Source organism: Ovis canadensis, chromosome 20 (genome assembly GCF_042477335.2).
Source record: "Ovis canadensis isolate MfBH-ARS-UI-01 breed Bighorn chromosome 20, ARS-UI_OviCan_v2, whole genome shotgun sequence".
NCBI classification, from domain to species: domain Eukaryota; kingdom Metazoa; phylum Chordata; class Mammalia; order Artiodactyla; family Bovidae; genus Ovis; species Ovis canadensis.
Window position 1 is genome coordinate 32,928,160 of NC_091264.1, and position 24,527 is coordinate 32,952,686.

Genomic DNA, 24,527 nt, shown 5'->3' on the forward strand with positions numbered 1-24,527 from the left:
CTTCCTATGGCTGAATTGTGGTTGGTTAGAAACATGAGGATTTTGAATAAGCTTCTCTTGCATTTTGATGAGTACAGCTCTGTAGAATTGGACAGTTTAATGGAGCAGAGGGATGGATTTAGGAGGTTTGAACAGCTTCTTTAGCCAAATGAATGCCCTGGCTGCATTAATATAAAATTCGTGGGTATAAACATAAAATAGTTTTGTCAGATGCTATCATTTGTAGTGGTGATATTTCTTAAATTGGAATTTTGCCTGTAACCTTTTCTTTTTTTTCCAGTTCTTAGGACATTTGTTTTGGTAAAATTACAAAAATAACACCTTTTGATTTTCTTAGGGATTTTTGTGGCTCAATGGACTCTGTGATATTTTAATTCATTTTTAGTATGCGCCCCCCCCCAATTGATAAATGGTTTTGTACAAATAATTTATAATCTTGATTTATTAATATATTGTTTTGAGAGAATTTCAGTATGGAAATAGAAGAATACAGTTTGATATTGTATCATGTATGGAATTTCCCCCCTACTTTATATAGGAACACTTTAAAAAACTAGTAATATTATGGAAATTTTCAAACCCACAAAGTAAAGAGTATACAGTGAACCTCTGTGTACTCAGCAGTTCATCTTTCTAGAATATGGATGTTTTAAGCTGTGTTATTCTCTGGTTAAATATTGCTACTATGATAACTGTTATCTTCAGATTTCAGACGCAGAACTCCAAGAAGTTGTAAAAGTAGGCCAAGCAAGTGAAATTGCACGTCAGACTGCTGAGGAATCTGGCATAACAAACTCTGCTTCCAGTACTCTCTTGTCTGAGTACAATGTCACCAACAACAGCATTGCTCTGAGAACACCACGAACGCCAGCTTCCCAGGACAGAATTCTGCAGGTAGGCTGCCATATGGTAGAATGAGCCTTTCACTTTGCTTCCTGTCCTTAAAAGTAGTATAAAGGAGAAGACTAAATGGTTTGGTTTTGTGTCTCTTAGCATAAGCAGTTTGAAACAGTCCTGAATGCATAGCTGCTAGAGATTTCCATGGTAGGGAAGCTAAATCTTGTCAGTAAAGCACAGCATTTAAAAATTACACATTGCCTAGCAGTCCTGGAAAAAAAAATACGTGTGTAGTTAGTAATTTTATTAATTTGGCTGTGCTTGGGTCCTAGTTGCAGCCCACAGGAGCTTTCATTGCAGCACACCGATTCTCTAGTTGTGTCTCATGGGTTCTGCAGTTGGGGTGAGCGGGCTTGCTTGCTCTCTGGCACATGGGATCCTAGTTCCCCCAACCAGGGATTAAACCTGTGTACTCTGCATTGCAAGGTGGATTCTTACCCACTGTGCCGCCAGGAGAGTTCCCTGTATTCAGTAATTTTTTTTTTACAGTGATTTTCAAAACTTCCTTGTGATTCTGTACTTAGCATGGCATAGACGGCCTTCAGTGCTATTTCCCTCTCGCTCCTTAACATATAGGGTGTACAGCTCTGTGTGTTCCTAGGGTGTTACCATGCTAGGTAATAGACAGACCTAACTTTCACTTTTCACTTTCATGCATTGGAGAAGGAAATGGCAACCCGCTCCGGTGTTCTTGCCTGGAGAATCCTGGGGATGGGGGAGCCTGGTGGGCTGCCGTCTCTGGTGTCGCACAGAGTTGGACACGACTGCAGTGACTTAGCAGCAGCAACAGCAACAGAATACTATTGAATCTTTCAGCACTCCTTACATCTCAGTTTTCTAAGAGTCAAGTATAATCTTACGGTTTTGATTTAGGAGTCAAACAGTCCTATATAAGACTATGTAAAAAAAATAGTGCCCCTCATTGTCTGCTTTCTAGAGTTATCAGTGACAGCTCTTTGTTTTCACCACTGTAATGCTAAGACACTTGTTTCATGTTGGTTTTATTTTCAGTTTAAAGCATTTTTTTTCCACGTAGAAATCGAGCATTTGGCTCTCTCATACCCTCTGCCTCTACTGTGCATCCACTCTTTCCATTTTCCCATCTTCCATTGTAGTTAATCATAATTTTGGTTAGCTCTATATTTATGGTTTACCTTATGGCTATGTGGGGCTTCCCTGGTGGCTCATATGGTAAAGAATCTTCCTGCAATGCAGGAGACTCAGATTCCATACCTGGGCCAGGAAGATCCCCTGGAGGAGGGCATAACAACCCACTCCAGGATTTTTGCCTGGAGAATCCCATGGACAGAGAAGTCTGGCAGGCTACAGTCCATGGGGTTGCAGAGTCAGATATGACTGAGCAACTTTGACACTCACTTGTGACTATGTAAACTGCATTCACTGCTGACCTGGAAAGTACCTTATAATTATTCTACTGCATAGTATTTTGTTTTTCTTTGGATTAATACTTGTTTTACTTAGTTGCTAACATTTTTGATGACTTGGCACAAATTCATTTCTGGATCTGGACTTTATTAACTGTCAGTCTCCTGTAATCTGGTAAAATTTTAGGTATTCTTATCTTTTTCAGCGCTTGAAGTCTTTCCCAGAATTTCTGAATGTTCTAGCCTGGACTGATTGCTCCTTAGATCTTGTTTATGGCTCATTCTCTTGCTCCCCCTTCACTGTCACCCTGGAAAGTTTTCCCTTGGGTCTCCTCTTTCCTGGCTCCCATGTCTCTCGCTTTCTTGGTTGGCTCCCTTTTAGTGAGGCATATCTGTCGGTAGCTTTCTGAGGAAGGTTTCGTGGGAGATACAGTTTTTAAGTCTTGAATATCTGTAAATTACTGTTTTACTCTCTTAATTTGATTGATCGTACAACTGGGTATAGAATTCCAGATTCAAAGGATTTTTGTTCATAGCTTTGAAGTCAGTGTTCCAGGGTCTTCTGACTTGTGCTGTTAAGGTTAATAGGAAACCTGGTTTTTTCCTTCCTTTGGAAGCTTATATGACCTCTTTTTCACATGCATATTTCTTGATGTGGGTTTATTTTTAACCACTGTACTAGGTACTTGATGAGTCTTTTCATTCTGTAGACTCATGACCTTCAACTCTGGGAAGTTATTCTGAAAATTAGAAAAATTTCCTCCCCTTCATTGCTTTATTTCACTATTCCTCTCTGATTTTCTGTCTTGACTTTCTTGATTCATTGCTAGGAGATTTTCTGAATTTTACTTTCATACAGTTTTTAAATTTCTACTGTCGTATTTTAAATTTCTGAACTCTCTCTTTTTTAATTAGACTTGTGTGCATGCTCAGTCTCTTCAGTTGTGTCTGACTCTTTGCAACCCCATGGACTGTAGCCCACCAGGCTCCTCTGTCCATGGAATTTACCAGGCAGGAGTACTGGAGTGGGTTGCCATTTCCTTCTCCAGGGAATCTTCTCAACCCAGGGATAGAACCCATGTGTCCTGCATTGCAGGCAGTTTCTCTACTGTCTGAGGCACCAAGGAAGCACGTGTGTGTGTGTGTGTGTGTATTTTTTTTTAAGATGCAATTGATCCTTTTATAACATACAGTTCAGTGGTTGGAGTGTCAAAGTTGGATTGTAAGAAGAGCATGTGAGATGAGAATTATGGTTGTGACTCTGTGGAAAATGTAGCTTGCCACAGACCCTGAAAAAATGTAGCTTGCCACAGACCCTGAATTGGGGATTAGGAGTTGTGGGTGCTGTGTTAGTAATGAGTGCAGGGTTATAGTAGGGGGACTGTAAAGAGAACATGTCAGTCCAACCTGAAGAGGTCAAGCAAGACTTCAGAAAGTAACCTGTCTTAAGTTTTCTAATGTAGTAGATAGACCAGTTGGTAATATTTTAACCTCACAATGGAAGAAACTGAGACTCAGAGAGTCTAATGAAAATTGGATAAAGCATTCATGATAAAGCCAGACTGGGTGTTCTAATGTTTAGCCCAAGCTCATGTTGGGAAAGTGGAATTCTTAGTTCTTCATGTAAAGAGGCTTGGCATGGGTGATAGGAGAAGTTCTTGGGTAATGGTAATTTCATACGTGAGGCCGCAATCACACATACATTTCTTGACATGTAAAACTATTCCAAAACTTCTGACATGTTAATGTCAGAAAGAATGGAAGCATTGAATTCCTCCATGGTTCAATATTCATTTTCTCTCGGTTTTCATTGAGAAAATATGTAAGAATTCTGCCTTCTTTTTGTGTAGTAGGACTATAAGAGAGGGGTTTGCTGTCCTGTCTAAATTGTTGAAACATGCTTGTTTACTGTCTTGTTAATCAGGAAGCCCAAAACCTCATGGCTCTGACCAACGTGGACACCCCATTAAAAGGTGGACTCAACACCCCTTTGCATGAGAGCGACTTCTCAGGTGTGACACCACAGCGGCAGGTTGTACAGACTCCAAACACAGTTCTTTCTACCCCATTCAGGTATTGTAAATAAACAACTAATTTTTGCTTTAGAAAAACCTGAATCCGAGGACTTGGACAATGTGTTTGCTTTAGAAATGTTCACGGAAAATGGAAATTAGTGTTTGACTTGCTTTTAGAGTTCCCCTCATTCATAGAAGCAAATAACATAGTATTTAGGAACTTGTCAAATACTACATGAACCCTCCTTCTTTTTTCAGAGTTTCTGGTGCTGTCAGCTTATTTGTGAATACTTTTAATCTGATTTAAGAAGTAGATCTATGCATTATTAATGATGATTCGGTGACTTTTATAAAAATTGTAATCCCTTTTATGCATGTATTACTGTTGCTTGTTCCCCAACATTTTATTATAAAACAATAACAATAAATGTATAACATTTAGAGAGGTTGAAAGAATGGTAAAACAAACATCCATATACTCACTACTTGATTCCATGGTTTATGTTTTATTGTGTTTGCTTTATCATGTATCCATCCAGCCATCAGCCTATGTTATATTTAAATACATTTCAAAGCAAGTTGCAAGGTATCAGTACATTTCACCCTAAACACTTCTTTGTCATATAAATCATTGACTAGAGTTCAGTATTTGTTTATACTTCTTTTTTTTTTTAACTTCTTTTGTTTTAAGCTACTGTTTTTAAAGAATTTTTAAGATACAAATATTATAGAAACAACTTGTATTAAAGTAGAATTTGAGCTTTTAAGGTTAGAAATAGTTGGGGTTTACTATTAACTTTGAAATTGGTCCTCTTACTGGTTAAGTATGTGGAACATTTCTGACTGTTAGAGGTGTGCGTGACAGCAGGGTCAAGAACTTTGGCAGCGAGAACCTTACGTGACGTAACCCTTGTGCACGGCTTGCGAGAGAGCCTAATCCCTCTTTCTCCCGTGTATGTCTTGTTTCTTAACTAGATTGTGAGCTCCTTGGGGGCAGGAATCACGTCTTATATGGTAGCACCTCACCTCACCTCTGGGAACAGCTCTCTGGCAGCATCACCTGTCTGGAACACAGCCAGGATTCAGGAAGTAATCAAAAAAACAAAAGTCTTTGAACATATAAAAAGAAAATTATTTATTTTTGGCTGCATTGGGTCTTCACTGATATACGAGGGCTTTCTCTAGTTGTAGCAATTGGGGCTACTCTCTAATTGTGGTGCACGGGCTTCTCACTGTGGTAGCTTCTCTTGTTGTGCACGGGCTCAGTGGCCCCAAGGCATGTGGGATTCTCCTGGACCGAGGATGGACCAGGGATCGCACCTGTGTCCCCTGCTTTGGCAAGCAGATTCTGAACCACTGGAATACCAGAGAAGTCCAAAGCTTTGGACATTTAAACTGTATGGTATGAAGTTTATGGCTTTTATTTCTGAGAGTTTCTTAGACCTAACTCAGAACAATTCATATTTAGATGTGATCCTAAAAGTCTGGTGTTTGGTTTCCAAACAAACTTGAGGTATGCATACCTGTGATGAGAATGTGATGGCCAACAGCTATAGGCAGGGAGGAAACAAATGATCAATTGAAGATACTGAACTCAATAAGAGTCGTTTAGGGTCTTAAGTGTGGTGGCCAACCTCCCTGACTACTGTGTGTTCTTGCCACCCTGATGTGTTAAGAAAAGGTTGAAAAATGTTTTATGGACCTAGTTAATAAGGTAAAAATATACTAGCTATCATGACTTTATTTGAAGTCATTAAAATAAATAACACTGTGTATTTAAGCTGAACCTTTATTTTAACCGAGAGGTCTAACTTAAAACTAGATAGGGAGACAGAATTTTAGGAATCTTTATTTCTTTTCTTGTAAAATAATTTATGTGAAAAATATTTGGAAGCACAATTCAAATAAAGTTGGCACTTTCATTAACTAGAATTTCTGTCTTTCTAGGACTCCTTCTCATGGATCTGAAGGGCTGACTCCCCGGAGTGGGACGACTCCGAAACCAGTTATTAATTCCACCCCGGGCAGAACTCCTCTTCGAGACAAGTTAAACATTAATCCTGAGGATGGAATGGCAGACTACAGTGATCCCTCTTATGTGAAGCAGATGGTATGTGTCAATTCTTTTAGTACTTTTTTAAAAAAGTTAAAATCTCAAGGGTACCAAAATAAAATTTTCCCCTTGTCAGTGCATATTTCATATGTCTTCAGATTCTGTACACCTGCAGACACTAGAAAAGGAACATGATGTGTAGGACTTGAGAAGGGAAACCTTTTGGTAGGCTAACTTTTTCTTATTCTTAATTTATTTTTCAGTATTGATTATGCTGATAGTAATTCTCCTTGTATCTTTTGTGACTTTTAATTTTTATTATTTACTAATTAATAGTTTAGCTTCTTGAATGGTACACTGGTTTTTTTTCTATTTTTGTAAAATAAGGTATGAATTTCAAATGCCTTATAAATTAGATTTTGAGCTTTGATTCCTGTTTGCCTCTGTACTTTTAGAAGGACAAAGTATCAGAGCCAAGTTAATTTGATGTTCATTGCGGACCTTAGTGAAGTTTTTCTCCTGTATGTTTTGCAAGATTATATAGAAAGCTAATTATAAAAGTTACAGTTTTATTTTTGATCATGTTATTGCTTTTATTACATTACTGTTAAGCCTTCTTATTTATGCCATGGAAGATCATTGTGAGAGTTTTAAAAATGAATTAAAAGACGCTTACTCCTTGGAAGGAAAGTTATGACCAGCCTAGATAGCATATTCAAAAGCAGAGACATTACTTTGCTGACTAAGGTCCGTCTAGTCAAGGCTATGGTTTTTCCAGTAGTCATGTATGGATGTGAGAGCTGGACTGTGAAGAAAGCTGAGCACCAAAGAATTGATGCTTTTGAACTGTGGTGTTGGAGAAGACTCTTGAGAGTCCCTTGGACTGCAAGGAGATCAACCAGTCCATTCGAAAGGAGATCAGTCCTGGGTATTCTTTGGACGGAATGATGCTAAAGCTGAAACTCCAGTACTTTGGCCACCTCATGTGAAGAGTTGACTCACTGGAAAAGACTCTGATGCTGGGAGGGATTGGGGGCAGGAGGTGAGAAGGGGATGACAGAGGATGAGATGGCTGGATGGCATCACCGACTCACTGGACGTGAGTTTGAGTGAACTCTGGGAGTTGGTGATGGACAGGGAAGCCTGGCGTGCTGCAATCCATGGGGGTCACAAAGAGTTAGACACGACTGAGCAACTAAACTGAATGGTGGTTTGCTTCTAGTTTACAAATTAATTCTAACTTCATGTATAGATTTGGTTAGTTGAGAATTTTTTTAAATGTCCAGATTGATACCATGTAATCCTGACTCTGAATGGCTACATAGGAATTAAACAAGTGAAGAATCTAATGTGTGTAAAAGCACAGATCTGGACACTTGATGGGATTGAAAGTTGAGTAAAGATGTCCCTTGTCTTAAAGAATAGTTTATACTCTGGAGAGATTGGCAGTACTAAACCAAATCCAAAAATAATTGTAATATAAGAACAAAATAAAGCCCTTTGAGTAAAACCAACATGTTTAGGGTGGCGGAAGAAAGAAAGAAATCACATTTGCTGGGTGGGTACTAGGAAAGCCTTCCTTGAAGGAGGTATGCTCAGAAGTAGGGTTGGGGGCTGTCCCACGTGGAGGTCACAACATGAGTAAGCATGGAGCATGTTCTGGACATAGCAGCTCACCTGGTCTTCCTGTCTTGCATATATGTGACGGACCAGTGGGGAATGAGACAGACAGGTGAGCAGAGGATGGACTGGGGAAGACTTTGGGTACTAGGCACTTTGAGGAAGTATGAGCTGTTTTCTTTGGCTTGCATATGACCTGTTTTGCATGAAAAAGAATCATACACATGAATTCAGCTGTCTTTTCAGATTAGGTTTTATTTCTCCAAGGACAAGTTTACTTTTGAACTTTTCTTTCATTTCCTATTAAATTTCAGAAATCCTTAAAAGGAAATCCTAAAGGACTTCTTATGTTTTTTGCCCTTCAGAGGTATAATTCTCAAACCTGCTATTAGACTATCCCAGAGTAAATTCATTGACCACAAATCTAAGTTTTTATGATTGGTCTTAATGTAGGGAAGAAGTAGAGATAGAAATTAAACAAAATTTTGTCTCAACCATTAAGTTAGGGATCATTTTTCTAGAATTTAGGCTAATTGTGTTTTAGAAACTCTTATTAAACAATATTAGTTGAGTATTTTAATGTGTATAAATTGAGAAAGACTAAATTTTTTCTACAGGAAAGAGAATCTCGTGAACACCTCCGTTTAGGATTGTTGGGTCTTCCTGCTCCTAAGAATGACTTTGAAATTGTTCTACCGGAAAATGCCGAGAAGGAACTGGAAGAGCGTGAAATAGATGATACTTACATTGAAGACGCTGCTGATGTGGATGCACGGAAGCAGGTGGGTGACGGCTGTTAACATGTCTCAAGATCTCTACTTAGTGTGTTTTTCAGTACTGAAAAAAATTGCACTAAAGGAAAGTACTTAGATCAGTCTTGATAGGTGTTCTTAAAATGTATAATCATATAGGTCGCAATTTAAATATCCTCTGTCAGATTTGTTCAGTTCAGTTCAGTCGCTCATTATGCTCCTTTAAAATATGTGTAAGTGGTCTTTTAGACATTGCTTTCATTCTTGCCAAGAAAAGATGTTATTGATCAGTCTTAAAACAAGTACATCTTATTGATTGATTTTGTTGGTTGATTGATTTGTTTCTTTGTCAGTGTAAACTAATGGGAAGTATCGGGTAACACAGGGAGCTCAACATGGTGCTCTGTGACAACCTAGAGGGGTGGGATGGGCAGGGGGTGGGGGGAGGTTCAAGAGGGAGGGAGCATATGTATATTTATGGCTGATTAGGTTAACTGTCCCAGGTCTTGTGTCTTGAAAGTGGTAAAACTTGAACTAAAACTGAGATCATGTGATCCAGTTCAGGACTTTCTGTTGCAGCCCATTTTGGGATATTTTTAGAAATCGAATCATTTCTAGGGATTGGAGTGATGGAAGGCACGCTTTAGAGAGAAAGCACGTGAATGTGCTTTTTGGTGGGGGATATATAATAATACTTTATGAATTTAGTTCTCTTCGCTATTTTGAGCTACATTTTTTCTAAAAAATGGTTTAAAGTCTTCTTGTGTTAACCCACGTTATTCATAATTTAAGAGTCATAAAACAGCACCCTTGCTGGCTGGCCTTTTAAATAAAAAATCAGTAGCTTCTTAGGTGGAAGGGAAAGGTTGTATTGCAGGAGGGATAATTGGAAGCATCCCCTCTAAGTTTAGGATTTGGTCTTTTAGACAAGAAAAGAATGATTATCTGATTAAGGGAGCCATGCAAGTCTGGAGAATGCTCCTAGTAGCTGTTGGAAGTTCTTAGTTTGTGTTGTAACATGAGAATGAATAGACTGGCTAATTTCAGTGGCGTTCTGTTGCCTTTCTACAAACTTACACAGATTACTACAGCTTTAGCTCTTGAACATACATGTTCTTATAGACGAAAGTGTTTTCACCTTTACTGAAATGTGTCAGATACTGTATAGCTGTAAAAATGGTTATAAAAATAATTTTCCTAGGCCATACGAGATGCAGAGCGTGTAAAGGAAATGAAACGAATGCACAAAGCTGTCCAGAAGGATCTGCCAAGACCATCAGAAGTAAGTATTAGAATTTCTGCCTGAGGAAGTTTTAAGTTTCTTTTTATGTGATTGATGTTTTTTATATTATTCATAAAGTCTATAAAACAACATTTCATCTACTTTTTGGAATATAGTAAAGCAGTTCCCAGATCCAATCTTTGAAATGCTTCACTGGTACAAATAAGAATTTTGAAAGAAGAAAGAAAATAATTTCTTTTGAAAACGTTAAACTACTTTAGGTATACCTCGGAGATGTTGCAGGTTGGTTCCAGGCCACTGCAGTGAAATGCACGTCACTCAGTGAAATGCACGTCACTCAGTGAAGCGCGAATTGTTCTGTTTGCTTGTGCATATAGAAGTTACGTTTATACTAAACTGTGCAGTAGTGGTATGTCTAAAAAAAAGTACATACCTTAATGTACTTAATGTACATACCTGATTAAAAGCTACTTTATAGCTAAAAAAGTGCTAGTTATCATCTAAGCTTCTGACCCTGAGTCATAATCTTTTTGCAGTAGTAGCATTAATGATCACAGCTCACCATAGCAGATAGAGTAGTAGTGAAAAAAATGTTTGAAATATTGCAAGAATTGCCAGTGTAACATAGACAAAATGAGCAAATGTTGTTGAAAAAAATGGTGCCAATAGATTTGCTCAATTCAGGGTTGCCATGAACCTTCAGTTTTTGGAAAAAAACAAAAAAACAAAAAACACCTTGTCTGCAAATTGCAGTTAAGTGAAGCACAGTAAAACAAGGTGTGCCTGTGTTTAATTCATTGCTAGAAGAAGTAGTAACATTAGTGTGTTGTAGTACTATGTTTAATAATTGTACTTGTTTTAAAATTTTAGGTAAATGAAACAATTCTAAGACCCTTAAATGTAGAACCACCTCTAACAGATTTACAGAAAAGTGAAGAACTGATCAAAAAGGAAATGATCACAATGCTTCATTATGACCTTCTACATCACCCTTATGAGCCATCTGGAAATAAAAAAGGAAAAACTGTAGGATTTGGTACCAATAATGCAGAGCACATTGCCTATCTGGAACATAACCCTTACGAAAAATTCTCCAAGGAAGAGCTGAAAAAGGTATCATTGAGTATTTTTGTCTCAAGATTTAAGTATTTGTTAGATACTGTGTATCATGGACAAACATGAACATGGTTTCCCATATGGATGTTCATAAACAACAGAAATATATGGTTAAGAGAGAAATTTTCATGTTAAATGTTGTGCATTCATCCTCCCCCCCCCTCTACAATGTTCAGTGATAGACCTTTATCAGATAGACACTGGCTTTGATGGCAGGGTTTTTGTCTCATGGGTGTGTGCCTCATTGATCTTGTTACAGTTGCCATTTTCTGGGTTTAATTCTGTTGTCTCTGAATAGGGTGGGGTTGCCTTTAGTACTTAAACCTCACTTACTTAGAATACTATGAAAAAACAAGAATGTATTAAAACATTTACAGATTAAACCTTTCATCTATTCACAGAAAGGAAATACCATTCCCCCTACCCTCGTGGATAAGGAAATAAATGTTTTCTCATATAATATAACATCTGTCCTACCTCTTCCTCCGTATGCATTTTATTCTTTCTGCTGTGACAGAGCAAACAGCTGTGATGGTGACTAGAAATCTGTACAGTGACACAGGAAAAGAGAGTTGGTGTCATGGCTGGAAGAGCAGTGGTCTTTTGCTGAAGTCTTCTTCCTTTAGTCTGTCATTCTGAGGGGCAGTGAAGTACCTGCCCATTAGAATGGGCTGACTTAGGAGGAAACCAGATTCTTCTGTCTCTTTTCTCTCTTGTGTTCACCTTCTCTCTTTCTTACTTTCCCTTTTTCATACTGTATAAGTGATACATGTTTATTATAGAATTTTTAGAAAAAAAGAGGAAGAAGGGTTTAGATTTCTGTTTCAGTTTGCTTCTGAGTAACTTTGAGTTGCTGTCTTCTAGTAAGTGCCATGGAAGCTACCCTCTGTTGAGAATTAGATAATGACCTCATTGCTGAACAGTTTCCTCTTGTTAGAGTGAAAATATGAAAAGATGGATTTGAGGAAATCAGTCTTCCTAAATTTATTGTGTATATGGAAACCTGAAACAAAGATCACATTGTTACTAATAGAAGTTCTATAAGGGACAGATTCTAATGCATGCTTTGAAAATAATAATTATAAGTAGTGCTTTAGAATTTTATATGAAACCATTACAAAGTAGTTCATCCTCCTGTATTTTATTACCTGTTTATAGTCCCTTGTGTTCTGAAAAATTTGAAGCAACTATTTACTTAGCAGATTCTTTAGGCACAGTTTCAGTGGAACTTAGCTACCCTTTCTCCTAATTATTATAAGAGTTAAATTTGTCAATTTTTACCATGTGCAGTTTCAGAGTGAAATACCATTTCACTGATAATAAAGTGCCCAGTTGTCATTAAGTGTGTTAAAATTGGTTTGTTTCCATTATTTCCCCTAAGAGGTATCATTTAAAAGGATCCATTCTTTATACTCTGCAGACATGATTCCCCCCTCTTTTTTTTTGTTTAAATTTTTTCATATGCTTGTTATTTATCTTGATTTTTCTTATGTTTTGGTCTGTGTTTATTTTCTGATGTTCCTGGAATGATTGAGAACTTTCTATAAAGTACAAAAAGTAATTGTTGGTTTTTCATGAGCCATGAAGCAAAGGGCTGGAAAGAGTTCGTGTGGTATGCTGATGGAGTCTGTGTGTCTGGTGCTGGGCTGGCTTTTTGTGTCTTGCTGTATCACTTAATCCTCATAACAAACATGTTAGGTATTATCTCCCCTCTCCAGATGAGAAACGGGCTCACAGAAGTTCAGCAAGTTCAGATAGCTATTTAAATGCTAAAGCTGTGATTGGACTCCACTTGTCCAATTCCATCCTCATTCTATCATCTTAAACTGTATCTTTTCTAGTGACCAGCAGCTGGTCTGTGATCTGTCATTATTTGATCTGTGCTTCCAGTCCTATTCTCTGGTAATGTCAGGGACATTCTTTCAGATGAAAAAAAAAGGCATGTGTCAAAAAAAAAAACAAACCCCGCCTAATTCGCCTTTACCGCACTGGGAAGTTGGAAGCGTTGGGGTTGGTGGTGAGTGGAAGGAGCATCCTCCATGCAGTGGTCCCGTTTGGTGTGGGTGTGAGCCTGTCTCTTCTGCTTCCTAGTGTTGTGTTTTTGAACAAATTGTTTAACCTCTCTGAGCCTTTGCTTTATGAACTGTATTGAGGTTAATGAACTTCATGAGCTTCATGAACTTTAGTGAGGTTACTGTTGACTGCTTTGTAAGAGTGGTATGCTGTTTGGAGATAAAACAGGTAAAACTTTTCAGTCCTGTTCCCGGCACCTGAGAAATGGGAGCTGCTGTTTTAATGAGTGAAGGCAAAGAATGTTTATATTATTGGGGGCAATACATGGATGCCTGACTCTTCAGATCAGTTTGCATTGATTTCTAGACTTCTTAATTTGTTTCACTTAGATATTTATAACCCCCTTCCAAAAAACAGTCAACCAAAGCTCATTGCTTTTGCTCAGGGAGGGAAAGGAGTCTTTTAAAACTTTCTATTGATGGCAGGTGTCTCTAGTACTCAAGCTTACTGAAATTATTATTGTGAACAGGCTCAGGATGTTCTGGTACAGGAGATGGAAGTGGTCAAACAAGGTATGAGCCATGGAGAACTCTCAAGTGAAGCTTATAACCAGGTGTGGGAAGAGTGCTACAGTCAAGTTTTGTATCTTCCTGGGCAGAGCCGCTACACCCGGGCCAACCTTGCTAGCAAAAAAGACAGAATTGAGTCGCTGGAAAAGAGGCTTGAGGTTGGTATCTTTTTAATATTTAACCTTAAATGTGTACTTTGATTGAAATGATGAATCAAACTCATATCTCTGATGAATGAAACTCATACAACTTGAGAAAAATAGATGGAATTGTTTTTGAATTTCTTGAGAAAAAACTGCACTGCACTGAAGTGTTTGATCTGCATTGGTTTTTCAGAATGGCTGGGCTTTGTGATAAAGAGAGCTCTAAGTTGACCACAGGTCAGTCAGAACCTTTTACATGTGGGAGCAAGGAGCCAAAAAGTGAATACTGGTCACTCAGACCAGTGTAGATGAGTGCTGAAATAGCAATTTTCTCTAAGGAGGGAGATCAGTGTACCAGGGAGCTTTCTTTCTGTAACCAAGAGGGCACACTTAAAAAACATAAGTACCTTTCTGCTCACTCTCTGATTCTTGTGAGTTTGTGACAGGGAGAGCGCTGAGCTGGATTACCTAGACAGTGGCTTCCATGATTTTTCACGTCTGTGAAAATGTTGAAAGGTACTCGATGGGAATTTCATAGCATGTGGTTTCTTAATATAGTCTGCATGTTTTGAATTCCAGAATCTGTGTAGGAATTTTGCCAGTGGTATGTAAATTGTGGTTCATGGGCTGCTAGGCTGCCTTGTGAATTCTTAATAGTGGTCTTCAGGGATGTTTCTGAGGCCAAGATATCTTGGGATGGGAAGTAGAAGGAGGTGCTTCAGGCAGTCACGTGCAGAAAGTGGCTTCAAGTTCCTCTTATGTGATTACCAATTTCTCTTTGCAGAAGGTAGATTTGAATATATTTTATTTAGGGTTAAAATAAAAAATAGTGAAGTCATTTGGAGTGGTTGGGGCTGTGTGAAGCTAGGGAAATGAGCTGGAAAAAGCAGTAAACCAGTTAATTTTTAATTTTACCTTTAAGGTCATATGTCTAGGCACCTAATGGTAATGCTTGTGAACTTCTTTTATCATTTGGTGGGAAATCAGAGTTTCTTCCTGAAGTGATTTTCATCTTGGGTGAAATTTTAACAGTCCGTTGCTACTGGTTACTCTAGCTGTGTTACTGACTTCCAGCAGGGTGTGCTGTTGCTCCGTGTTTTAATTCACAAAGTCAGGGAAAGTAAAAAGAACATCAGTGGTTAAATTTAAGTTATATTTTCTGTTGTGTAGGCTTTGTTTCTGATAAGTGGTAGTTAGCAGTGTAATTCTGTTCTAAGGTCAGCATCATAATTGATTGGAAAGCTATTTGGAAAGCTTCCTTGTAACCTTTATATATAAATGCTTAGGTCTCTCACTTGGTTTGAAAATCTCATTTGAGGTGGGCAAACTCTATTGCTCAAATGGTAAGGACATTTTGTGCTGTTTAAAATATAAAAAAAAGTTTTTCCCCCAAATCTCATTTACTTTGTTGAGGCACTAACTTTCATGACAGCAAATAAATGTGTCACAAAGTGAGTGGTGCCATAAAGTACAGTAATTTTTATTTCTATGTTGAATTGGTCTTGTGAGTTTTGAAGGGAAAAATACAGAGAGAACCACTGCTGTTCTTTTGGAGATTTATTTGGGTCGTTTATGAGCAACCATTAGAAACATGTGGTTCTCTTTGTTCAGTTCAGTACCAGGAACCGAAATCTTCCGTTGAACTATTTTTGCTGAAGGATTGGTGATTTTGGAAGAATATTCATAAAACAGTCTGAAGTAATTTTTCTTTTCTTGACTCCTGGATAACTTGCTTTAATGTTTACTCAGCTAGTTACTTTTAAAGAACACGTAATCAAATCCTTTAATTTAGTAAACTCTGCTTATTTCAAATGAAAGTTCATTAAGTCTTTAAAAAGAAGAAAAGAGACTCAAAAACACAAATAAACAAATCCCCCATTTTATTTGTATCCATCCCTAATTCAGAACTAGATTTGTCTTAGCTTATTTTAGTTTTTGAAGACACAGTTCTCCTGATTTGAAATACATAAATATTTTATTTCAATTGTGGTAATTCTTTCATCATTTTAGTTGATTGCTAAATTATAAACATTATTCAAAGTTTGTTGTGGGGAAGGAACTCTAGTTGTATTATATAAACTTAAGGCTGTGCTTAAATTATCCTTCCACTCTTCGGTTCAGGGAGATGTGCCTGGCTGTGCTGAGCACAGTACATGACTGCCAGTGGGCTTGAGTTCTGCTGCCATGAACTCTGGAACAGTGAATCTAAATTAGGACCCTCTCACTCCGTATCAAGCAAGATGAAATCCAGCTTTGTCATGCTTGGTGTCTCCTATATGGATTAAAAAAATATGCCCTGAGGTTTATATTGGAGCTAGTCTTCAAGCCATTACTCATGATTAGTATTTGAAACTTAGAACTTAAATTAAAATCCTTAAGATTCTCATTTAAAACTAGTTAGAACCATCTCAGATTTTATGTAGAATGTTTTGGCTGGTACAAGGAGTCCGTTAAATAAATAGAATCAGAAGATAGTCACAGGTCAGAAGCAAGTGGGAAAGACTAACCAAGTCCACATAGTTTATTCTGCTTAGGAGATAGAATTAATTTTGGAACTTTACCAGACATCTGTGTGTAAAATATGGCAGCACCTGCAAGCAGAAATGACAGCTAATATCAGAAAAGGAAAGTTATGAAAACACAGCATGGTAAGGCCATTTAAATATGGTGGCAAAAGGCCATGTTATTTGAATAGCTTCTGGGGCATTATAAGTGTATTCGGTAGGAGTAGCATGTTTGCTGTTCATGGGGATACTCCAGTTAAAAGAGAACTCTAATTTCTGTTCAGTGTCATGTTTCTATAAAACAGAGAAAGAAGGGTGGCCAGTGTAGAAGAATTTTCATCAAACGGTTGAAAGTAAAAGAACTTTAGGCCTTTATTTAATCACGCATTCCGTGTGTGTTACTGAGCATCTGCTGTGTGCCAGCCCCTGCTCTAGGCCCTGGGGATACAGCAGGGAACCAGGCGGATGAGCTTTCTGCTCCTCTAGACTTCATTTATCTGGAAAACACTTAACGTGGAGAACCTTATTTTCCGATGATGCCAGATAAATGAGTCATTACTGTATTTGGGAAGTGCAAATAGAATTTGAAGTGTTCTAATTTGTTTCCACTTTAAGTGGAAATAAGAAATCGTCTGAAGACGTAATTATTTTGAGTGAAATAATTTCCAGTAGGTGCAAAAGTGAAATGAGAAGTCTGAATTTAGGCCTGCCATTAAATTTAATAGTATTTGAAATTGTATCTAAACTGCTGTGTTGAGGAAGTTTGGCTGAAAAGTAGATTTTGTCATGTTAGCTGTAAAAATGGAAAGGCTTTCCTTAGAGGTGGAAACTAGGTCCAGAAGTTATACTTCTCCCTGTATTTTACTGGCACAGCCAATTTAGTCAAGAAATACTATGTGACATTGACTTCTTGGAAATAAAGTAACTTAAAGAACACAGATAAGACATTTAAAATCCGTCTCAGTGTGTTTGTAGAACTCGTTTGGGGACCCCTGACTTTCCCGGATGGTTGTATTTCAGCAAAATTAGCTGCACAATGGATCCTGTTTTCTCAGTGATCGTCATTTATTTTTACATAAGATAAAACTTCCCTTAGAACCTAGGGTAAGGATTAAGCTGGTGTGCAGTTGAGGGTGGAGGGATGGTATGTTGTTGTATCTCAGCAGGTTTACACTTAGGCTTTTGTGTGGTGGGAGCGGGTATGTGGGGTGGTGTGCGGTGACAGGCGAGAAGTCCTCAGTACTTGGAACAGTCTCAGTTCTCAAGTTCTCCTCTCTGCCATCAGCCTTAAAGGCATTAACAGATTTCTTGGTTGTTTCTAGCGGCAACCTGGAAGCTAGACCAGAGATCTCCTGTGATAACAACGGTGTTGCTTTCATTATTCCTCAGCATTGAGTTGAATTTGTTTCTTGTAGTTGTTGGGTTTCATTTCCTAACTTATGCAAATGTAAAATGCTCTTGGCATTACTTTATTGGTACTTTTCTGTTCTTGGAAGTGTGTTTAGTAAGGTTTTGCCTTATTGCTTTAGCTTGCTTTTTAGGGAGGCAGTCTGATGGTTGCTAACTGATAGATGCTGACTAATAATCACTTAATTGGACCTGGATCTCATCGATATTGAGATGGCTCACTGCTAAAACAATGCTAATGAGCAGTATAGAGATTAAAGGAGTATCACTCATGGGCTCTTGTTTGCAAACATTTCGATGGTTGAAATCACATCTTTACTACTATAGGATCATGTTGACTAGGAAGTGGAGCTGCCATTAACTTTATATTTATTTTAGGTATTCTGAAACCTGTTTTTCCAGTGGTATACGGTTATTATCTGGGTCCCCGAGCAAGAATTTCAGTGAGGGATGCTCTTAATGTTTCTGAACCTCACTGTAACAGACTTTAACTGAGGACAGCATTGGAGACCCAAGGATAATGTGTTTATTTTGGAATTACTTAAGCTTCGTAACCTTAACAAACTTAGTGAGTTTGAGAGTAACAATTACACTTTTATAAGTCCCATACAGCTCCCTTTTGTAATGACCCGAGGAAACACTTATGGTTCCACTGATTCATCTCCTGGGGACCATCAGTTTTCCATTGGTCTCTGGCCAGTCTTTTTTAGACAGTTTCTCTTCTATGCATTAAAAAAAAAACATTTGTAGGCGTCTTTTCTAAAAATAATACCAGTACTTTGTAGAAAATTTTAAATTAAAGAGAAAAGCCTACCATTCAAGTGTAATCACATTAAACATCTTGGGGTGTGTATATACAAGATTAAATATGATAGAAAAAGATTTAATATATGTACAGCCACACATATCAGTGTGTGGATAAAGGTCTTTAAAACTAAATTGGGATCACCATGTACTACTCCATTCATTTTCTAGTATAATGTTATAAGTACCATTCAAAAAAACAAAACCCTGATCACTTATACTCTTTTAAAGCCTGTGGCAAAAGATTAGCTTTGGTGAAATCTCTAATAATTCTAGTTATATTCTGCCCAGCTTCTCAAAAAGTTGTTAAAATAAACTTTTTTTCCCCATAAAATTTTTCTGAGAGATGTTTTTCCTATAGTTTTGTAGCTTGTTAAGAATAAAAGAACTCGGAATTAAAAAATATAAGCTGGGGAAATTGAAAGCTTTTCTCCAGTGTCAAATAAAATTTTTACAAGTAGCTATATACAGGTTAATGTCTAAATCGGGGAAGGAATGATGGGCAAGTTCATTAATTGGGATCTTGTTTATGTGTGTGTGGAATAATTTTTCAGGGAGCTGTCTGGTGGCGTGAAGCCATCTAGCGCCGCAGCTGGAATTTCTTCAGGCAGGTTTGCATTTCACGGACTGAGGCAGAGAGGACATCTGCTTGAGCTGCAGTGTACCCTAGTGTTGGGCTTTCAAGTAGACACAATGGCAGAACTTCATCTCTTGGTGACTGTGTAGCCTAGGGCAAGTTACTTAACCTCTCTGGGTCTCAGATGTTTCTTACTTGTAAAATTTGGGTGATAGTTTTTATATCATGGAAGTGAGAGCTTGAACTAATGTAAGATGAAATAAGATAGGGGGTGCCTTACAGTTGGTAAGTTTTAGTGGATAGGAATCCTCTCCCAGGTCTCTCAGGGTCGTATCACTCTTATGTAGTCGCTACCTTGTTTGGACTCTTCTGTGACCTCATGGACTGTAGTCTGCCAGGTTCCTCTGTCCATGGACTTCTCAGGCAGGAACACTGGAGTGGGTTGCCATTTCCTCCTCCAGGGGATCTTCCTGACGGATTGAACCCAGGTCTCCTGCATGGCAGGTGGATTCTTTACTGCTGAGCCACCAGGTAAAGTGGCTCATTATCACTCTTAGTGTTAGCTTAATTAGATTTGATGGTATAAGGTACCAAGAAATAACTTTACCTTAAGTAAGAGGGTGGCTGAGTTTTTGCTCTATAAATTTTGATGAATGTCTGAAATACGAGACATGGGTCAACTTTAGGAGAGAGATTTGAATAATACTCAAAGGCTCACATTTTGTTTCGTACAAATGAATTTTACATAATTGTGGATTTTAACGTTTCATTTGTATATTTTGGCATGTTGAGACAGTTGACATACTTCTATTTTAATGTTTCCATTATATTGATGTTTCATGGTTTGTGGTGTATAGTCTTAACAAAACAAAAGAGTTATCCTTTGGAGTAGACACTGAATTTGAAATTTAAAAAAACTTTTATTATGGGAATTTTTAAATATACCCTAAAGTTGACTGATGTAATGAGTCCTAGTGTGTTATCACCCAGCTGTGACAGCCATCAGCTCATAGCCACTCTTATTTCATATCATTTCCCCTTCCCCACTATTTGAAACAAGTTCCAGACATCATATCGTAAAACAGAATTATGATGCATGAAATTCGTCAGCTTGGTCCCCCTATACATTTATATGTAGATATATTTTCATTCATCTCTTCTTGAATTCAATTTTACACTTTTGTTTTGGATGTAGTCAGCTTTTATTATATCCAGTGTTGTCCTACTTTAAAATCCTAATAGTTATAGTGAACTTTATTTAAAATCAAAAGAAATTTTGTGCTGATACATATTTAAGCACAAACTTCCATTATAACCATATTTGGGAGGCTTGTCTGGTGACAAGTGAACAAAGTATTTAATCCTAATTCCGTTATTAAGTTTGTTAGTTGTTTTAAGAAGACTTTAAAGTATGTCTCTAAGTGCAGTTAAGGATTTGAAAAACATTTTTTGACAACTTTTGATAAATGAACTATAAATGCAGTGGTTTGAAATCAGTTTTTGGAAGAACTTTTGGTAAATCACCTGTAAGAAGTAGTATAAGCTCCCTAAACCAATACTTTTTTGTTGAAAATAAGTTGTCCTTCAGGGCAGTTGCTAGCGTTTAGTTGTATTTTTAAAAAGGGCTTAAAATATTAATCTAGTTAAGTCAGGGCCTGGTTCTTCTTGGTTCTGTCTATTTTTTAAAAAAGTTTTTATGCTCTGTTGGACTTTAATGTTGTTTCTGTGTATGCATGTGGGGTGAGGGAGCTGGGGCTGATGCAAGTTAGATGTGTTCCATGTATGCATGTATGGTTCAAGCTTGAGATTTACTGGCTAGAAAAAGGCCAGACTTCATAGGTTAGTTTTTTTCCCTCCTAAAATGTATTGAGCAGTCATAGGTCAAGCATTTTACCAACTATGTGGATATGGTCCTTTACATTTTAATGATCAGATGGCAGATGTAAGATAAGCTAGAATTGAATATTAAAAGCTATATTCCTTTCTTTATATTTAAGGTATATTTACATATACTTTATATGTTTCTTCTTTATATTTTTGTACTAACATAATAGTTATTGGGGGTTCTGTGGTGGCTCAGACAGTAAAGAATCAGCCTGCATTGCAGGAGACCCGGGTTCCATCTCTGGGTTGGGAAGATCCCTGGAGAAAGGAATGGCTACCTACTCCAGCATTTTTGCCTGGAGAATTCCATGGACAAAGGAGCCTGAAGGGTACAGTCCATAGGGCTGCAAACTGACGCGACTGACACTTTCATATAGTTAATTTACTTAATTTTTTTTTCTGTACTCTAATTTTTTGTAAAATTTATTTCCATATTTGCTTGAAATCTTAGCACAGTATTTGAGCCTGAAGATTTTAATAAAGCTTGAGCTAAATTAAATAAAATTGTTCATATTAAATGGAAGCTTTGCAGTTTTAAAATCTTTGGTGTTTGGGAATAATAAATGACTCAACTGTGTGAGGTGAAGTAATTCCCAGATATAAGTCATACTAAATGTGCCTTGATGACTAATTAAACACTTTCTGAGCCTAAGTGTTATGTTGTTACACCAAATTGGAAATTGAATTTCCATGGCGTGCAGTGTATAGCTAATTGAATTATCTTAGCCAATGAAAATGATAATTTGTGTGACTAATTTTTTAAAAAAGCACTGCATATATTAATTTGAAATTCTTTACTGTTAAGGTTTTTGGAATGTGTATTTGAATCCACATGTGACTAGAGTGTCTAATGTTGCTATTGTTGGAACACACTGAATTATAGTATCAGGAGCTTAATGCAACTAATTTACTGATTTAGTTCACTTATTATTGGAAATAAGGACATTTTGGTAGGCCTGGTTAAGAGAAAACAGCTGACACCTAGCTCTGGTAATGACAGTGGCTGAAACAGAATTCTCCATCCTGATTGCCTCCTGCAAACTAAGGGCTTTAAAAATGCAGTAGTCTGAGACCATGTAAATAAGAGTCTCTGCACGGATAGATTTTAAAAACTCTACAGTTAACTTCTTAAAGTTACAAACATATGTCACTCAGTCATATCCGACTCTTTGCAGTCACATGGATTATACAGTCCATGGAATTCTCCAGGCCTGAATACTGGAGTGGGTAGTCTTTCTCTTCTTCAGGGGATCTTCCTAACCCAGGGATCAAACCTAGGTCTCCTGCTTTGTAGGCAGATTTCTTCACCAGCTGAGCCACCCGTGAAGCCCAAGAATACTGGAGTGGGTAGCCTATCCCTTCCCCAGGGGATCTTCCCGGTCCAGGAATTGAACTGGGGTCTCCTGCATTGCCAGCAGATTCTTAACCAGCTGAGCTACCAGGGAAGCCCCTTTTAAGTTTAGCTGGGGTTGAAGAGCATTGGCTTAAAAAGATGTACTCCAGTACCTGTTACTTGGTGTGATGGTCCTAAAGAGGCAGACTGCTCATTTAAGAAATAGCTGTCTTTTCCTTGCTTTATTCCCAGGAAGAGATCTCTGTCATTTTTAAAATTAAAGTTGAAATTTAAAAGATTTTAAATTGTCATCCATAGTCCCTTGGTCCATTAGAGAGAAGAGCAAAATGGTTAACCTCTTAGTACCTATAATAATTATAATCAGAGCTAACATTTGTTGACTGCTTGCTTTGTGCCAGATATTACTGGGTGGCTAAGGGCTTTTCTGTACTTTATGTAGTAACTTTTAGTGATAACTGCCATTTTATTGATGGAGAAATGGAAATACAGAGGTTAAATAACCTACATCAACTCAAAACAGCTGAGTGACTCACTTCACTCCAAGGCACTACTGATTTGTTTGAGTATTTCCTGCCTCTTAGTAGATGTATCTTTGCTGTGGAACTCACTTTAATTTGTTATCTATTGGAGGAAAATGGCTCTTTTATAAAGGACATTATTTATTAATGGATTTAATCTTTAAGTGCATTGCAGAGGAATAAGAGCTTATTTTAACTTTTATAAAAATGTTGAATATAGGAGGCTTTAAATGAGCTTTATGTTAATTAAGTTTAGATCTATCTCATGTTCTTAAGGAACCCATACAACATGTCCCTTCCCTGCCACCCCCTCTGCCCTGGGCTTATTTGACTTTGGCTTCAATAAAGTAACCTGGAGATGGATAGGTATGAAGTATTACTTTTCCAGTAGAAGTATACTTTATATTTTGGGGAACATGGCATTTTTTGATATTCTTAAATATTCTTTTTTTTTTTTACTTCTTTTTTAAAAATTTCATTTATTTATTTATTTTTATTTTTACTTTATTTTACTTTACAATACTGTATTGGTTTTGCCATACTGTTCTTACATATTCTAAAAAAAAAAGAAAGCATTGAGATTGACATGTTTATTTTTATATCAGACATAATGCTTTGACGTGAGTGTTTAATGGAAAGCTGTATATTTGTTTTGGTGATTATATTGTTTCTAAATATTTAAGGAAACATCCTATGAACAGTTTTCTTATCAGTATTGTATATTTGACAACATTTTCCCATGGTACCATTTCTACTTATTTACCCCTCCTCCACCCTCACATTTAATATTTCAGAAAAAAATTGTCACTGTCTCCCTTGTTACAGGTACTCTCAATTATATTATTATGAATTACAGAGTATCATTTGGGTATATGTTATCCTGAAACTACTTAGCTTTGATTGCTTTTAGAAGTCACTTGATGGAATCAGTTTGGAGGGTGGTAGGAGAGGAAAGAAGTTGCAGGGAAAAACGGACACAAATTGACACAGATTTAATAATTATTCCTGAGACTTTGACCTCACAATTACAAGTGTTGTTTGTTGGAAACAAGTATTTGCAGATCATGGTGAAGTGGGATGTAGAATGTATACCCAGAGAAGGCGTTATACTGATGGAATTCTGCATCACAGCCTGCTGCCTCTCAACTTTTCCTTGTACCCTCTAAACTGAGGCTTTCTCTGTAGCAGCTCTAGAATTTTGTTGAAACCTTCTCCTAAGTGTCCCTCTCCAGTTCTTTTTGAATCTATACATTTAAAATTTTTTTCACCTAATTTTAGGATCATCTGAGAGGCAACCCACTTGTGCTCAGTGTACATATTTAATAGGAAAATTGTTATTTCTCTTAATTTTATGGAGTCTTTTTGCTCCTCAAAAGTTAAAAACATTTTTGTTGTTGTTGCCTAATGTGATATTCTCTCACATCTCTTGGTTTTATGCCAAGTTTACGATTATAACTTTATAAAAATAATCTAGTAATTTTGTACTTTTGAGGGGATTGTTTTGATCATAGCTGTGGTATATTAATTGAGTATTATTAAGTTATTTTAAATGTGCTTGATGTATAATATATAGAAGTGCATTTTTGAGATACGGATGGTGAAGATATATCGCTGCCAGCCCCCAAAACTGCCGGCCCCAGGATTAATGATAGCAGGAGTTATTTTTGGAGGTA

The 24,527-nt window shown here is 37.3% G+C and overlaps 1 protein-coding gene across 1 annotated transcript in view; it reads left to right on the top strand.

Annotated features, from left to right (window-relative positions):
• Nucleotides 1–24,527, top strand: part of CDC5L (cell division cycle 5 like) — a 41,064-nt gene that overhangs the window by 13,166 nt on the left and 3,371 nt on the right. The window contains exons 8-14 of the mRNA XM_069564647.1: nt 706–894; nt 4,207–4,355; nt 6,245–6,407; nt 8,588–8,752; nt 9,924–10,004; nt 10,836–11,078; nt 13,624–13,821. Of these exons, the coding sequence (XP_069420748.1) occupies nt 706–894; nt 4,207–4,355; nt 6,245–6,407; nt 8,588–8,752; nt 9,924–10,004; nt 10,836–11,078; nt 13,624–13,821 (1,188 nt within the window). The remainder of the gene's footprint in view (nt 1–705; nt 895–4,206; nt 4,356–6,244; nt 6,408–8,587; nt 8,753–9,923; nt 10,005–10,835; nt 11,079–13,623; nt 13,822–24,527) is intronic.